The sequence below is a fragment of the Platichthys flesus genome, chromosome 19 (assembly GCF_949316205.1).
Source record: "Platichthys flesus chromosome 19, fPlaFle2.1, whole genome shotgun sequence".
Lineage (NCBI taxonomy): Eukaryota > Metazoa > Chordata > Actinopteri > Pleuronectiformes > Pleuronectidae > Platichthys > Platichthys flesus.
Window position 1 is genome coordinate 11,825,179 of NC_084963.1, and position 17,604 is coordinate 11,842,782.

General features: G+C 43.4%; 1 protein-coding gene across 1 annotated transcript; it reads right to left on the reverse strand.

Moving 5' to 3' along the window:
• Positions 1-8,206, reverse strand: LOC133975254 (O-acyltransferase like protein-like). The gene is made up of 15 exons (XM_062413162.1): positions 8,050-8,206; positions 7,278-7,411; positions 7,096-7,174; positions 6,880-7,015; positions 6,556-6,752; positions 2,851-3,063; positions 2,663-2,765; positions 2,171-2,272; positions 1,855-2,020; positions 1,676-1,755; positions 1,450-1,560; positions 1,142-1,265; positions 823-1,009; positions 250-392; positions 1-129 (listed from the first exon to the last, which is right to left on the reverse strand). Exons 1-15 carry the CDS (start codon positions 8,204-8,206, stop codon positions 28-30), a joined length of 2,034 nt encoding a protein of 677 aa, XP_062269146.1. The 3' UTR covers positions 1-27.
• Between the last annotated feature and the right edge of the window lie 9,398 nt (positions 8,207-17,604).

The following is a 17,604-nucleotide window of genomic DNA, read 5'->3' on the forward strand; positions in this document are numbered from 1 at the left end:
GGTTCTCTATTGTGCTCGGACATGCATCTAAGTACGGCTGTATTTTAGAAGGTAGGTCTTCTCAATCAGCACAGTCAGCACGTAGCTCCCCACCAGGGTCAGCACCACATGCCCTAGGAAAATGTACATCTAATGAAGAGAGAAGACACAGTGCACTAAGTTAAAATAGTATATATACTGTATATAAAGAAAGAGCCAACTCTGCGTCAGCTGTGGGTTTTATGGATCTAAATGAAACGGACCCCTTACAAAGTTTAAGTCTGTGTAGTGGATCGGGGTCTCTTGCAGGCCCAAATAGATTCTCATGAAAATAGGATGTGACAGGTAGCAGGCAAAACTGATGTTGGAGATTGGAAGCCAGAAACCCAATGACAAGAAGCTCTTGATAAAACCTGGAGAATCAGAAATTTAAAATACATTCACATATTTTCAAATTAAATTAAAATATCTCAATTATTACTTAACAGGAAATGTACAAACATGCTACAAATGAACACAGTTTGTTCTTGAATACTGTGCAAAAGCAAGCTAAACAATTTTATTTTTCATGTAATGTGTAATATGGGCTTAAAGCTCGGGTTGGTAATCATGGAGAAGCAGAGCAGGCTATACTTTGAAAAAATTGCAACGATAAATCCTACATCCTCCCATTGTCAAAGCCACGGCCCCAAAATGCATGAAAACATCACTAACTGACAAATTTCATTACTTTCATGCTTACTGCTGTAATGAATGGCACACCAGACCCAGATTACTTTATTTAAAGATCGAATATCTCAATAACCAACAGTTTTTTGGACTCAGGACTCGGGTTTTGTTTACCTCCATAACCTTCCTCGCAGGCCACTATGATCCAGGTCACAGCCAAAGCCCAGAGGGTTCTGTGCATTCCTTGATAGAAGGCATGTGGCAACGACAGACAGGTTGGCTCCTCCTTTAGGACGTAGGCTAATCCAACCACCACAGCCAAAAGTGAAAGACAGCAGAACCAACCAAGTGCAGCCTGCCACTGCAGTAACATTAAGATCACACGTGATGTCAGCATTGTGACTTTTATTTGTATCTGATATTACAAACAAGCATATAATTCTTGTTGAAACAAATGTGTGAGGTGCATTTCAATATAATCATACGTTCTTACCTTGTGCTTTAGGACCGGATCTTTCTTTGTGGTCAAGTATATTCCAGTCAAGACCCCTATTAAATATGGCCCATATCTTGTGTAGGGTTTCATATAGTAATGTAAGCCATAATTCAAATTTAACCTGTAAAAATGAACAAATAAGATTTTTTTTTAATTCAAAAGAAACAGATGGAATGGCTATTTAGCTTTTTTTCTCTTTTACATTGGATTCTACGGTAATGAAGTGTCATTGTCAAGAGACAGATTTATGGAATTATTAGATCGATTTGGTTCCTATTTGCATTCGCACTGGATCACAGTCTTACCCTGAAGATGGCCCAAAGACGGGCAGCTGCAGGAGCGCAGTCGTGATGGCACCAGAAGCAATGGTCATCAGCATCAGGCCTCCTGCCACAGCCGCAAACACACCTTTGTTCCTGATAAACAGCAGAAAGGATGGGTAGGATTACGTTTGTGTAACGCGGTGGCTGTTTTAAAACATTTCTCATTAGAAATATATTTTGAAATCATATAAAAGCACAGTGGACATACAATTTGTAAAAATAGAGCAACGGTGGAGTGGTGGCATAACACTGGAAGTCAAGAGACAAGTACCATGTCCACGGGATGCACTGGAGGGAGACAAGAAACAAATGTGCAAACATACAGTGGGTCAATAAACATACAAATATATTTCCAACAGACAGCCAGAGAAAGTTTGAAATTACTACCAGCTGTGAGAATGTGAGGAGATTGCTAATCAACAGCACGTTCCCCCACCAGTACGTCTTACAGTCCACCATTGTCTCAGTAATTTGGAACCAGTATGGCCCCCCCCGTATTAAAGAGTTGAGGCCGGTACTGAAACACAGGATGAACAGATGCAGTGGTTGAATTCTGTAATTACAGAAAGAAACAATTAAATCGACATTGGTTCTGAGATCACGTTTTAAATGAACGGCGTCGAGATTCTGATGAGAAAAAATGACTCTGTGACACTGAGAGATTTGCATGAGTTGATTGGGTAAATTGATGAATACCCTTTACCTTTTAATCCTGTTGAAGAGGTAGCTGGCCACCATAGAGATGCTCAGTTTGCCATCAGCCCTGTTGATGGAGTTTAGCAGAGACCTGGCACTGAGTAGACCCCTGAAACACAGATGCTGCCATTAAACTCACCCTTAACCCCTTTTCAGATGCATTAGATTGTAACAGCTTTCAGGCATGAACACCAGAATATAATATCCAGAAATTGGTTATTTTTCAGAACTCTGCCTTTTACATATGAGGAACGTAGCAGGAGATTGTCCGACACATTCACAACAACAGGAAAAATCGTAAATATTTGTGCACTCTTTAAGGTATTTTAGGTTATGTGTACTTTGCGTGTTAGAAACGTCATCAACACGCCCACTCTCTTGAACTTTCTATACTCTGACATTTTCCAGGCCCTTTTAATCTAGGGGCTGACAGGGGAAATTCTGGAACTGCCTCGAACCCGCTTGTCGATTCCACCACTGTCTTTACGCTTCTCCTCACCCCAGCACCAAAAAGCTGTCAACAGCCAGAAAACCAGGTCCAGATCCGGCAATCACATGGAGAGGGTTGCTCTTAGCTGCTTTCTCCCAATGTTTCTTGTTGTCTGCAACAGAGATGATACAACATAGGGGTACAATGATATGTGAGTAATGGGGAGACTTCCAAACTGCAGGATCAATATATCATACCTAGGAGGAACATGACAGAAAAATGGGTGGAGTGGCCACACATGATCCAGAACAGGCTGAGGACACGGATGCCGTTCAGGGAGGAGTAGCCCCCTCCTGGGATGGATGAGGAGGTGTTCAGGACACTTTGGCTGGTATTCTGAAGAGAAAGTGCCTCCAGGCCCTGGTTCACACAGCTTCCAGGAAAACAAAGTGGTGTGTGGCTGGTGCTATCTACAAGGACATTATAAAAATAAAAAGAAGAAGCAATCTATAAATATAAAGATTTGGATACTGCACCTTGAAATTATTATGGAAATTATCTTGCACTCATGGCAGAGTGGTCTCAGGTGAGGGCCCAGACTAAGAATGGTTCAAAAAGCCTCAATGAATATCGGAAAAAGAGGAGATGGGACCCGGCCCGGAGGAAGCCTGCGGTGTTGGAGTTTACCCCGGTAGACGAGAGGGTCGCCTCCCTGCGCCTGAGGGTTGTAGGGGGGAAAACTCTGACTGTTGTTTGTGCGTATGCACCAAACAGCAGCTCAGAGTACTCTGCCTTCTTGGAGACCCTGAATGGAGTCCTGTATGGGGCTCCAGTAGGGGACTCCGTAGTTCTGCTGGGTGACTTCAACGCCCACGTGGGCAACGATTGAAACACCTGGAGAGGCGTGGTGGGGAGGAACGGCCTCCCTGATCTGAACCCGAGCGGTCGGTTGTTATTGGACTTCTGTGCTAGTCATGGATTATCCATAACAAACACCATGTTCGAACATAAGGGTGCTCATAAGTGTACCTGGTACCAGAGTACCCTAGGCCGAAGATCAATGATCGATTTTGTGATCGTGTCATCTGATCTGAGGCCGCATGTTTTGGACACTCGGGTAAAGAGCGGGGCGGAACTGTCAACCGACCACCATCTGGTTGTGAGTTGGATCAGGGAATGGGGGAAATTTCCGGATAGACCTGGTAAGCCCAAACGAGTAGTGCGGGTGAACTGGGAACGTCTGGAGGAGGCCCCCGTCCTAGGTATCTTCAACTCACACCTCCGGCGGAGTCTTTCTGGCATTCCTGTGGAGGTTGGGGGCATTGAGCCGGAGTGGGCAGTGTTCAAAGCCTCCATTGCTGAAGCTGCGGCGGCTAGCTGTGGCCTCGGGGTCTTAGACTCCTCAAGGGGCGGTAACCCTTGGACACCGTGGTGGACAGCGGTGGTCAGGGAAGCCGTCCGATTGAAGAAGGAGGCCTTCCGGGATATGATATCCTGGAGGACTCCTGACTCGGTTGCAGGGTACCGACAGGCCCGAAGGGCTGCAGCTGCTGCCGTGTCGGAGGCTAAGCAGCGGGTGTGGGAGAAGTTCGGAGAGGCCATGGAGAAGGACTTTCGGTCGGCACCAAAGTGTTTCTGGAAGACTATCCGGCACCTCAGGAGGGGGAAACGGGGAACCATCCAAGCTGTGTACAGTAAGGATGGGACTCTGTTGACCTCAACTGAGGAGGTCGTCGGACGTTTGAAGGAACACTTTGAGGAACTCCTGAATCCGAATAACACGCCCTCTATGTTGGAGGAAGAGCTCAATGTTGATGGTGTTTCATCGTCAATTTCCCTGGTGGAGGTCACTGAGGTGGTCAAACATCTCCGCAGTGGCAAGGCCCCAGGGATTGATGAGATACAGCCAGAAATGCTAAAGGCTCTGGGTGTTGAGGGGCTGTCATGGTTGACACGCCTATTCAACATCGCGTGGGAGTCGGGTACAGTGCCAAAGGAGTGGCAAACCGGGGTGGTGGTTCCCCTGTTCAAAAAGGGGGACCAGAGAGTGTGTGCCAATTACCGGGGCATCACACTTCTCAGCCTCCCTGGTAAAGTCTACTCCAAGGTGCTGGAAAGGAGGGTTCTGCCGATCGTCAAACCTCAGATTGAAGAGGAACAATGCGGTTTTCGCCCCGGACGTGGAACTACGGACCAGCTCTTCATGCTCGCAAGGATCCTGGAGGGGGCCTGGGAGTATGCCCATCCGGTCTACATGTGTTTTGTGGATCTGGAGAAGGCGTATGACCGGGTCCCCCGGGAGAAACTGTGGGAGGTGCTGCGGGAGTATGGGGTAAGGGGTCTATCCTCAGGGCCATCCAATCCCTGTACTCCCAAAGCGAGAGCTGAGTTTGCGTCCTCGGCAGCCAGTCAGTTTCGTTCTCAGTGGATGCTGGTCTCCGCCAGGGCTGCGCCTTGTCACCAATCCTGTTTGTGATATACATGGACAGGATATCGAGGCGTAGTCGTGGTGGGGAGGGGTTGCAGTTCGGTGGTCTGAGGATCTCGTCACTGCTTTTTGCAGATGACATGGTCCACATTGGATCATCGGCCTGTGACCTTCAGCACTCACTGGATCGGCTGGCGGCCGAGTGTGAAGCGGCTGGGATGAGGATCAGCACCGCTAAATCTGAGGCCATGACTCTTAGCAGGAAACCGATGGATTGCTTACTCCGGGTAGGAAATGAGTCCTTAGCCCAAGTGAAGGAGTTCAAGTACCTTGGGGTCTTGTTCGCGAGTGAGGGTACTATGGAGCGTGAGATTGGCCGGAGAATCGGAGCAGCGGGGGCGGTATTGCGTTCGCTTTACCGCACCGTTGTAACGAAAAGAGAGCTGAGCCGCAAGGCAAAGCTCTCGATCTACCGGTCGATCTTCGTTCCTATCCTCACCTATGGTCATGAGGGCTGGGTGATGACCGAAAGGACGAGATCGCGGGTACAAGTGGCCGAGATGTGTTTTCTCAGAAGGGTGGCTGGCGTCTCCCTTAGGGATAGGGTGAGAAGCTCAGCCATCCGTGAGGAACTCGGATTAGAGCCGCTGCTCCTTTACTTAGAAAGGAGTCAGCTGAGGTGGTTCGGGCATCTGGTAAGGATGCCTACTGGGCGCCTTCCTTGGGAGGTGTTTCAGGCACGTCCAGTGGGGAGGAGACCTCGGGGAAGACCCAGGACTAGGTGGAGAGATTATATCTCAACACTGGCCTGGGAACGCCTCGGGATCCCCCCGTCAGAGTTGGTCAATGTGGCCCGGGAAAGGGTGGGGCCCCCTGCTTGAGCTGCTCCCCCCGCGACCCGACCCCGGATAAGCGGACGAAAATGAGAATGAGATGAGATGAGATCTTGCACATAAATTCCTGTTATATTTGGTTTCAAAATGTAACAGCAGTTCTGCTGTGGTTGTATAAATAAAGTCTATTTTAGTACAAAGTGTAGCTGTTTAGGGTAGGGTTTTCAAAAGTATCAGTACTTTGATACTTTATCAATAACGTGTGTTTAAAAATGATGCAATCTCCATAATTTCCCTTTTGATGGTATCGAAGAAAAGAACTGAAGCAAATTATCTGATCCTCAACCTTTGGCTCTTTTATAGTTTGTTGTGGCTTTTTTACAGTTGTTACTGTAAATCCATTACTTTTACAATTTAATGACTAATTATTAATTAAATGGATAAGTATTGTATATGTAAATGACCCTCACCTATTGTCACAACTTTTGGGTTGTGACAGAAAGAGTAGGGTCGCAAATAAAAGCGTCCTAAGTGATTTTTCTTCGTCATTTGACTGACGATGAAGCGTTGTTTTTAATACATTCATATCAAAGTCTTTGTTTAGTTTTTGTATCATTACAACTCTAGTTCAGTATCTATTTCATTATCTATTTTCTGTTGATCTTGCAGTCACAGCTTGGAACCAGTTCCTGTGAACTTACCCTTTTCGTCTAGACGGCCACCGTTCCTTTCACTGCCAGAGGAGCCATTGGTCTTCAGGGTCCCATAAAGGTTGAGGCCAGTGTTAATAGAGGATGATTCAAGAGACGGAATGACCTCCCTGTTCTTTTTCCACCTTATTATAGCGGTGAGCAGGGTGGCGGCAAGAGGAATCGCGACCATCACGGAACACACAAACCTGCAGGAGAAAAGGTGCCAGTATTTTAGATGGAGTGTAGAATCCATCAGATGAAGTCCTACACATGTAAAGAAGCACTTCTCCAGTTCAATACTCATGGAAATAATTCAGTAGAGAGTAAACTGACAGGCAGGTGACATCAAATGCATCTGGGGAAACGGTGTTGGACAAACAATGGGTCCTCAATAGGGCCTGAGCGGTTTGATTGACCAGGATGGAAGGAAAAGGAGGAATGAGGGACATCTGACCAATCTGAAGTCTCCCTGTTAAAAAAGTCAAGAGGTCAAGTTAACAAAATTTCACCAAATAAACTCAGTGAATCAAGACTTTTAGAATCACTGACCGTATAGCACCAGCATTTCCACATCCTCTTCCTTGCAGGAGTCAGGAACACAAATACCCACAAAATAGTGGACTGTTTCCTGGGCAAGTAAAAACACGGCAATTCAAATAGAAATCTCCCATCCTTGTAGCTAGATGCCAGGACAAGTTTTTATCTCTTAAAATTACGGTTCATGTTGTTACCTGCTGACGAAACACCTGGCAGTACTGTCCAGAGAAGGTAGAGCCATGGGAAGACTGACACTGCTCCCGCGATCCCGCCTGGTTGACATTACCTCCTTCAACATTGCTGCCCATCTTTCCAAACGCATCATACACTGATAATAAACACAAATACACCAACAATTATTTTGTATTCACTTTCTTTAACATTGCTAGATAGGGCTTTTTTCAACATTTTCCATGTTTGTCTGGCATATTTATTGGACTGATGTTGATGACAATTTGCTGCTGATCTAAAAATAAATCCAGATCCAGTGAATTCAAACATTAATCTTTACAGAGTAAATCTTTCAAACTATAAAATCACAAACATGAACAGTTATTAGTTAAATTCAGTTTAATTTTATGATAAAAATGTCATTACTAATAATAACAAACAAAATAATAAGGAAGAGTAATGAATAACTTTGTTTTCACATGTATAAAAAGGCATCTAAAAGTCTCTTAAAAAGAAAAAGAAATAGGCAAAACATTATTAAAAAAATAAATATTAGATAGTCAAGAAATAAATAAAATTACATATCTATCTAACTACAATAATTAAGATTCTCTAACCACTGGCCTCATAATTTTACAGTTTTGTAGGACTGCATATATTTTTGTAATCTAAGAAAAACATTGGGCAACTTTTCTTTTTGATGTGAATTTAAATCAATTGTTTAAAACTATCAGAAATCTCACGTTGTCTATTTTCATAATTAATACATTTATTTAAAAAGGCAGCTTCACTTACTGTGGACAGCGTATTCCTGTGGTCTCTCCTGGTTTAGTTCCCAGAGGAAAGCGTTGGTGTCCTCCTCACATTTTTTTGTCACATTCAATGCCTGTTTGGTTTCCAGCTCTAAACTAGACCCAGCAAACAGAAAGAACACCAAAAAACCCAGAGCCATTTTCAGGACTGAATGTTAATCTTAGTAGAGGAGAGTTTAAATACTATGGGAAGGGACACACCCTTTTTCCCTTTGGCAAAGGCAAACATCCCTACAGCGGAAGCAGCAGATGAGAAGAGCTGAAGTCTTGATCAGTCGACATCAGATCGCCCTCTGTCAGGTTTCATAATTTATGGACACAAATAACAACATTGTACACAAGCACCAGAAATGTCTACAAACAGCGGCAGCAGCCAGCACTTTCTAACCCACAAACAATTCACAGACTGATTCTCACTTGCAGTTTTACAGTTTAAGACAGTTTGTCTTATTTTTGGAGTAGAAAAACTACTTTTCAAAACAGAGTGATGAAGATGATGATGAGACCTGAAAGTCAAGCTGTAGATAGTTTTCACACAACTTCCAAAGGTATGTTGATTGCTTTATTTTTTTTAAGAGTCACAGCCAGGTTTGCATTCCTTCACATAAATACTGCTCTGTAATATCAACTTTCATTATGATTTCACAATAAACCACAAACTGAAGAAGCTTAAAGAGAAAATGTGAAAAATAGATGTGTTATGGCTCATTTTGGCAAATTTTCCAGGGAATAGTTCACTGAATTTGATGAAATATAATTATGAGAGTGTGTGATTTGGTGCACCTTGATTGAATTCAATCAATCAATCAAATTTATTTGTATACCCCTTATTCACAAATCACAATTCGTCTCATAGCAATAGTAAGAGTAAGGAAAGAAAGAAACCTTAGAGAGAGCCACATGTGAGGGATCACTCCCCCAGGATGGACAGAAGTGCAATAGATGTCCGGTGTAGGAAAACATCATCAAGATATAGGTTTCAGCAGCAATGATGAGGGTAAACATCTTGAAGGATAACTTCAATACGATATGTCAAGCAGTCCTGCTGCAATCATAGTCTATGGTCAGCTGCCAGCAAGATCATGATCCGCCATCCAGATCGGACGCCACTATAGTACACAGTCATTGTCCACTGCCGCTTATTAGGATCCATCATCAGCCGCTGCCTCGGTTGTGGTCCAACACCATTATATGATACCAACGTGACACAGGATCCGCCATCACCACAGGAACTGAATGATTTCTACTGGGTTAAATCCATCTATTTTCCTAATTTTCATAGTATGTGTGTTTTATATATAAAAGATAACAACTTGACTGGGTTGTGTGGGGGTGCAGCTGAAGGTAGGATTCTACGGTGGCCCTGAGAGCTCACCAAACAACAACTTAAGAAAACACATGCAAGTTGACAAAACACAAGCAATGTAAGAAAACTTCTTTATCAATTTCACAACACGCCACAACACATTACAGAAACGCGCAGCAAATAGACAAACGCAAAGCAAAAAGAGAAATGCACAGCAAGTAGACAAACGCGCTGCAAATAGAGAAATGCGCAGCAAATAGACAAACGCGCTGCAAGTAGAGGAGAAAACACAACGGAAGTGTTTCCAGAGGACAGCTAAAAGTGATGGACACTGCTGCCACAAAAACGTCCAATACATCATACAAATTCGGTTCCACACAGAGATCGGCCACCCGCAGCTCTGGAGCCGGATGCGACTCTTCAGCCCCTTTGCAGTGTCTGCACAGTACAGTGTTGTTCATATGTTTCGCGAACGCTGAACTTAACGAATCACTTTTCATATTATTGAACGTGAGTGAACGTCACGTTAATTTTTTTAATTATCATCGTATCAGGCAACCATGAAATACCAGGAGCGGGCAAGTGTGTGTGTGTGTGTTTGTGTGTGTGTGTGTCCCGGCGCTCCGACCCCGCCCACTCGCTTGGAGAGAACTCTGAGCAGCAAGATGGTCCGATCTAGAGACATGCCGTCTTCTCCGGTTAAACTGAATAAACAGTGTTAACAAGCAAGCCCCTGTTTGTGAGGCAATGTATTGTCCATAGTGTGCAGGGGTACGAAACCTTTACTATCAAAAAAGCGAGTGGGCGCGGTCGGAGACCCGGGACCTATATACAGTCTATGCCCGGGACCTGAGCGCTCGCTACACACACATTAACGTAAACTCACGTTCATCGTAACGTTCAGGTTAATAATATGAAAACTGATTCGTTAAGTTTAGCATTCGCGAAAAATATGCACAATACTGTATTGTACAGCCACTGCAGAGGGGCTGAAGAGCCGCGTTTGGCTCCAGAGACGCGGGGGGCCGACCCCTGTGTGGAACCAAATTTGTATGGTGTATTGGACGTTTTTGTGTCTCCTGTGGGAGCTGTGTCCATCACTTTTAGCTTTCCTCTGGAAACACTTCCGTTGTGTTTTCTCCTCTATTTGAAGCGCGTTTGTCTATTTGCAGTGCGTTTGTCTATTTGCAGCGCGTTTGTCTATTTGCTGCTTGGTTCTGTAATGTGTTGTGTTGTGTTGTGAAATTGATGAAGATGTTTTCTTACTTTGCTTGCGTTTTGTCAACTTGCATGGGTTTTCTTAAGTTGCTGTTCATTGAGCTCTCAGGGCCACCGTAGGATTCATCTTTGAATAATTGTCCTAAGATTTTTGATGTTCCATGTAATTGCAGCTCCAATCAAAGGGAGAGATTGAGTTTCACTTCAAGGTGCTTTAGAAGGAGACCAAGACCTCTGTTTTGCCAGGAAAAGGCTCAGACAGAAAAATGTGTAATCCGGGAAAATAAACAAAGTAGAAGTTAAGTTACAATTTAATTTCATTTAGCTGACGCCTTTATCAAAAGCGACTTACAATAAGTGCATTCAACCCGAGTGTAAAGACCAAGGATGACAAGAATTAAGAAAGTATAATTTCTTCAAAATAAAGCAAAGTGCTATAAGTAAGTGCCATTTAAGTACTACTAAATGGTTAGTTTAAAAAAAAAAATGTATTCAAGGTATAGTCGGATCGAATTGAGAACCTCGGCTCGATGTGGCGTGTCCTCTGAGGAACCTAAATCTCCAAGTTGAACATTTATTCTTGAAGACATTCAATGGACATTAGCAGCATTAAGATTTTGGATAACTGCTGACTGTATGAGGATTAGTCCCATATTACACTAATATATCCATACATCATCTAATCCAAGTGAAAAACTACCATGGAAACTGTTTAAAATAAAAGCTCCTCTATAAAAAGGCCTACTCAAGGCCTATAAAGTATCTTGTTCCGTTTACTTAAAGACACTGACTTCAACATTTATTACATATTTCTGTGAGTATATTGTATACATGATGTAGTATTAATTGTGTACATTATGTACATCATAATCACCAATGTACTGTATGATGTTTGCAATGTAAAAAAAATTGTTATTTTCACTTCTCAGCTGCACTCAGTCTCTTAGACTTAATAAAGGCCATTCCATGTGTCCTCATGTGAGTGTTCAGGTTTCCCTCAGTTTCAAACATCTTCACACACACTTTGCATTTGGTGTTGGGTTACCCATCGTTGTTCTCGTCCGTAACGTCCAACTTGTTCTCCCTCTGACTCTCATCATCATCCCTGGTCTGTCCGTTTCATCGGGCGCGGCCGTGCGGCTCCTTCAGCCGTTGAATGATGAAGAGGTGTCGGGACAGTGATCGGTTGGAGGTGTAGCACAGGCCGCACTCCTGACACTGGTAGGACGAGCCTTGTGCTGGGGAATGTGTTTGTGGAAAGCGGTGATGTGCCCTGAGGTGAAGCCACAAACCACACACTTGTGAACTTTGGGGATGTTCACTTTGAGCCTTTTCAGAGGCTGTGAGTCTGATCCCCTGGAGCTCAAACCTGGCGAACCCTCATCCTCCCCTGGCTTCCTCTTTTGGCTGGGGGTCTGCAGAGGTGATCAAGATAGTAGGTTAGGTTAGGACGGGAAAATCATACAATTCACTTGTAGGGTATCGATTCAAAAGGAGAACTTCCCTCTGATTAAGTTACATGTCTCCAAATTTGTGCCACAGTACCGTTTCCTTGTCAAGTAATTCCTCCACATTCTCAGAGCGGACGGTCTTCCCCTCTGGTTCTTTGATGCCATGCATCATCTGAATGTGCTGATCAAACAGCACTCTTTTAGTGAAAGTCTGACTGAGAGCTGGACGTGACTAGCAAAGCAGAGAGAAACATCAATTTTAACTCCATTAAGCTGAAAAGTTGACATTTTATGCTCATCCTCAGGTTCACAATTTTATTTACGTTGTTACTTAAAAGGTTTATGCCGGCCTCTGCTGTTCATGCTGGTCACTTTACTTGCCTTTATTGGGGGGTGCCAAACTAGCCATTGGGTTAGGGTTAGGGTTTACTGCAACCTTTTGAATTTCTGATTGGCCTAACTTGATATTCTTCCTAACGCTAAACAATGATTACTCTCAATGCATACAACCAAAACCGTCAGAGGCAGGGTACAACAAATCCTGTATGTTACAAGATTTGTGATCATCAAGGATGAGCAGTGTCCAGTGTTTCGTCTCGACTAAATAGACATTGGAATTTTAAGACAAGAAGAATCAAGGGGCAACATAGAAATTAATAATGTTCTGCTTTAATCGACTACACATCAGGAGCCTTTTGGGTTTGGTTGCTGCAGATTTGTCATCATTGGCTACTGTAGTGTTGTAGAGCAACAGGAACTCCTTTACATACAAGAGTGTGACTCAAACAGTTAAACACAACAATTGTTTGGACCCTGCATGGATTTACAATTGTATTCACTGAGGCCTGATGTAGGAGTGTGTGTACTCACGGGCATCTGTAGACCTTCCGCAGCCCCTTGTGTTTGTGACGGTTGTGTCGACAGAGACTGTGGGAGGAACTGAAGGACTTGTCACACTGTCGACATGGGTGCTTCTTCAAGATCTACAATGTGAGCATGAGACTGTTTAAGGTAACCTAAAGAAATGCTTCATGAACACCATCTATCTATCTGGTTTCCCATTCCAAACACGATCACTTTTTCTCTCTTTCTATGCTAGAAATATGCTGAGAATCCTCTTCATTTTGAACTCTCTTCCTGAGCGGGTATTTCAAAAACATGATGTGATCAAAAAAAAAATGGCAACAAGAGTGAAGTCAGACATTCACCTTGCCATGTTCATGCCTCATATGAGCCACAAAGACCTCCCTGGAACTGAAGAGGGGAACTGTAGTCCCCACATGTGTATCTTGAGCTTGGAGGGCTGAGGATTTACTGTTGCTTTTCTTTTGTGGCGAACGTGAAGGTTTCTTTTCTCCCTTGTCTTGACGATTAACATTTCCTCCATCTTTTTGTTGTTATTGCTGGGGCTGTTGGTGTTAATGCTGTTATTAGAATTGGTGGGCTTGATGCTGAGAGGAAGGTTGATGCCCAAGTTTGGTGGAACCTCGATGGTCTTCAGGGTTCCATGAATGACCTGGATGAATGATCCACAAATGCAGATTGATTCCTATTTCTGAGTTTATATCATTAATGCTGGTATGTAAAACATTTCTAGAAAATGTTAATAGAAATTGTATAATTTTGCATGATATTCTGTTGCAGACTTAATGATTATGTTAGGAACATAAGTCAATATTAAACTCATTAACATGCATGATCGCCTAAAGGGGAGCAAATGTAAAAAATGTCCCCCGTTACCCCGCTCTCCCCTATGTTCCAACATGAGCTGTTTCTGCGCATAGTGCCAGGAGGAGTCAGGGCATTTGAACACTGAGACTTTATGATTGACAACATGCTGGTTGAAGTGTGCGCAGAGCAGGGACTGCTGAGTGAACATAGTGTCAAACATGGAGCACTTGTAGATCAACCTGAAAAATACACACAAAATTGTAATATGAATTTACTGCACAACATTACAAGACTCAATTGGTACCTACATAGTGAAAGAGGCGTTAAGCGATTCCTAGCTGTAACGTGTGTTAGAGAAAAAATGTTTATAGGGTAAAATTAAATTGTTTGAGGTCACAGTGACCTTGACCTTTGACCACCATTTGGAATCATTTACCCTTGAGTTGAAGTGAAAGTTTGTGTCATTTCATTCTTGAGATATCATGTTCATAAGTGGGGATGGTTGGATTAGATGGACAAATGTACGAAGGGATGGACATGCAGACAGACAGACAGAGAGACAGAGGGATGACCCAGGAACATAGTGCTTCCAGCCCCTGGCTTCTGCCGACGTAAAACAAACTCCGCTTAAGCTACCATGTCTAACTCCAACAAATCCTGCTACTGACGAAGCAGCGAGGAAGGTTTTCCTGAGGGAAAGGAATTGGACATGGGTATTGGGTCACAGGGAAATCTGTCAGTGTGGAAGGAAGAGTGATGATGTGACATTGGAATTAAAGGGAGTCGTCTGTTAATATTATTATTAGGAAACTGAAATAAGAGTCCCAGCTGTTATTGAGTGTTGTGTTTCACATGAAGACATTAAACCTTCAGCTGTACCTAATGTTTTAAAGAAACTTTTGATTATAAAATTATTTCAGATCAGGATATGAAAATAAAATTTAATATATTGAAATATACAGTTCAGCTCAGGTTAAATTGTTTAATTTTAGATGGTAATGCAGCTTTAGGCTTGAGGCACAACAAGAGCCGAAACCACACAGAGCACCTGCTCCTTAACACCTGAATGATCAGTAGTGCTGAAGAGGAATAGTGTCAGAGAAAAGCTGCTCCTGGATGCTGTATATGTGCGTGGGAATGTGTGCCAGGCTCAGTCTTGAAAGCCATAGGGCAGAGAGCACATGTGTAGAAGGTGTGGTATATTCAGCTAAATAGATCCCTTTAACATAGGTATAAACATGAATCACATGTTTAAGCATGCAGCCCTCATCTTCAGATTATCCGAAATCCCTCCATGTATTTCTCTTCCTCTAGGGAATGATCTCGGACCTGTTACTGGATGAGTATAGAACAGAGATGGGCAGAGTATGGCCGGCGGGCCGTATACGGCACTTTGGGCTTTTTAACCCGGCCAGCCGAACATGTTCAAATATTTAAAACAAATTTTAAATTGTTTTGAAACACACAATTTAGTAGCACTTAACTGGCACTTACTTATAGCACTTTGTAGTTTTACTTCATTTCTGAAGAAATTCTACTTTCTTGCTTCTTGTTGTTCTGGGTTTGTACCCTCGGGGTTGAATGCACTTATTGTAAGTCGCTTTGGATAAAGGCGTCAGCTAAATTAAATTTGACCGGCAGTGGGGTGTATAGGGCTCGAAAGGGCGCATGATCTCCCTTCACTTTTTCGCTTTGCTCTGTGAGCCCTTCTGTAAAATGAGCGGATTAAGGAAACGAAAAGTGGACAATGACTGGCGAGTGTTTAACACTGAGTGGACAACAAAATACTTTTTCACGGAAGTCCAATAGAAGGCAGTATGCCTGATATGCTGAGAAGCTGTTGCAGTTTTCAAGGAGTACAACATCAGCCATCACTTTGCTACGAAACATGCTAACTACGCTAGCAAGCAGTCTACGCAAGAACGGGCAGCTACGGCTACGGCTTTTCCACTGTAAAACTGCGATTCAAGAGGCAAATACCAAGGCAAGTTTTTTGGTGGCATTCGAAATAGCAAAGGCTAGCAAGCCTTTCTCCGAAGGCGGGTTTTGTTAAATTGCCTTGCAAATAAATGCTTTGCTACTTGTTAAAGGCCAAATAATTTCATGTAATGATTTTTCTATGTCATTTAAATTAGTTCACAAAAACACTCCATCCATCTGGTCCTGGCCCGGCCCCTCTGTCAAATTTTAGAACCCATTGTGGCCCGTGAGTCAAAAAGTTTGCCATTGTCTAAATTGTTTGATGTTTATTTCAAGATGCCTGACAGGTTTTTCACTCTCACTTTTTACACTCCATACAGTTGCTTTATTGTTAAAATTATGCTGTAGGACGGATTGTTATTTTTGTCATGATCATACACCTGTATGTTTTATTCTTTTGATTATTTCAAAACTTGTTGTTTAGTCTCGAAGGGGAGAATATGTGGTATATTCAGCTAAATAGATCTCTTTAACAAAGGTATAAACAAGAATCACATGTTTAAGCATGCAGCCCTCATCTTCAGATTCTCAGAAATTCCTCTATGTATTTCTCTCTCCCTAGGGAATGATCTCGGACCTGTTAATGGATGAGTATAGAACATGGGTCTTAGTCTTTAAGCACAAGGCATGTCTTTATGAATACACCATTTCATTAACATTATATGCTTAGACACATGCAGTCATGTCCTGCTAAACCAAGGGATTTGGGACGTTGTTGTGCCTTGGGTCGCAACCTCTCTATATAATGTGGGCTTGAAGGCCGAATTATACTTGTGTTGCACGGACGCACGCATGCACGCAAGACATGCAACACATCCCTTTCGTGCCCTCTGCCGTCTTGCAACTGTCTGTCGATTTTTCTAACTATACGACAAAACGACGCGAGCCTCACGCAGCCCGCAAGGCTTGTGATTGGTCGGTTTACTACATCCCGTCCGGAGTCTAGTTTCCGGTTTCATGCCCCACAATACGCGGAAATCACGGAAGATTTAGAAGAACGAATATGGACCAAATAGATGAGCACTTGGCAGAAGAGATCCGAAAGTATGACCACTTGTATAACCCGTCACTGACTGGCCGATTTGTCCGCCAGAAATAGGCTATGAGGAGCGAAGAAGAAGTCTCTTCTTTGTGTGTTTTTCTTTTCGAAAAAAAAAGTTACTCCGCCTAGTGTTCTGGCGGTGGATTGCGTTGCAACATGCGCGTGAAGCATAAACCAAAACGAGTCCGTCGATGCAGCTGCGTGGCCTTCCGCGGTTGCAGTCGCAGGAGTATAATGAGGCCTTGAGTCCTGTAAATCCAGACTCCTGCATTTGGCTGGGAATGTCTCCAGGTAAATCATGTTGCCTGTCCTGATCTGTGAACTTCTTTGTATAAAACATTACTATACAAGCTAGTTCTGGGTCGGCGGAATCCTTCCTTCAACTTCACCATCATCGACATCTCAGGTGCAGTTGTGGAAACAAACAGTGTCAGCATGAAGTTACTGCGTCCCCTATACAACATACATAGCATTACTTAGCTTTCCCCTAACAACAAATTGTACGCAGCAAACACACCTCTTTATCAAAAATATTAAGCCAATAAGCTTAACCAGTAGTGCCTCTGGTTGTGTGTTTAGGAGCCACTTTCACCTAATTTCATAATGTCAACAGACTGTAGGCAGCAACCTTTTGAGCTCACTCATGTAAGATTAAGATGCTTTATTAGTCCCAAACACATGCACAGACATGCACTACACACTCATGCAGGTAGGGAAATGTAACCTCTGCTTTTGACCCATCTGGTGCAGGACACACAGAGCAGTGAGCGCCCAGGTACGGCGCTCGGGGAGCAGATGTTGGGGGAGTAAGGTGCCTTGCTCAGGGACACTAGACAGGGTAGGGAGACTTTTGGATTTTTGGACAGATCA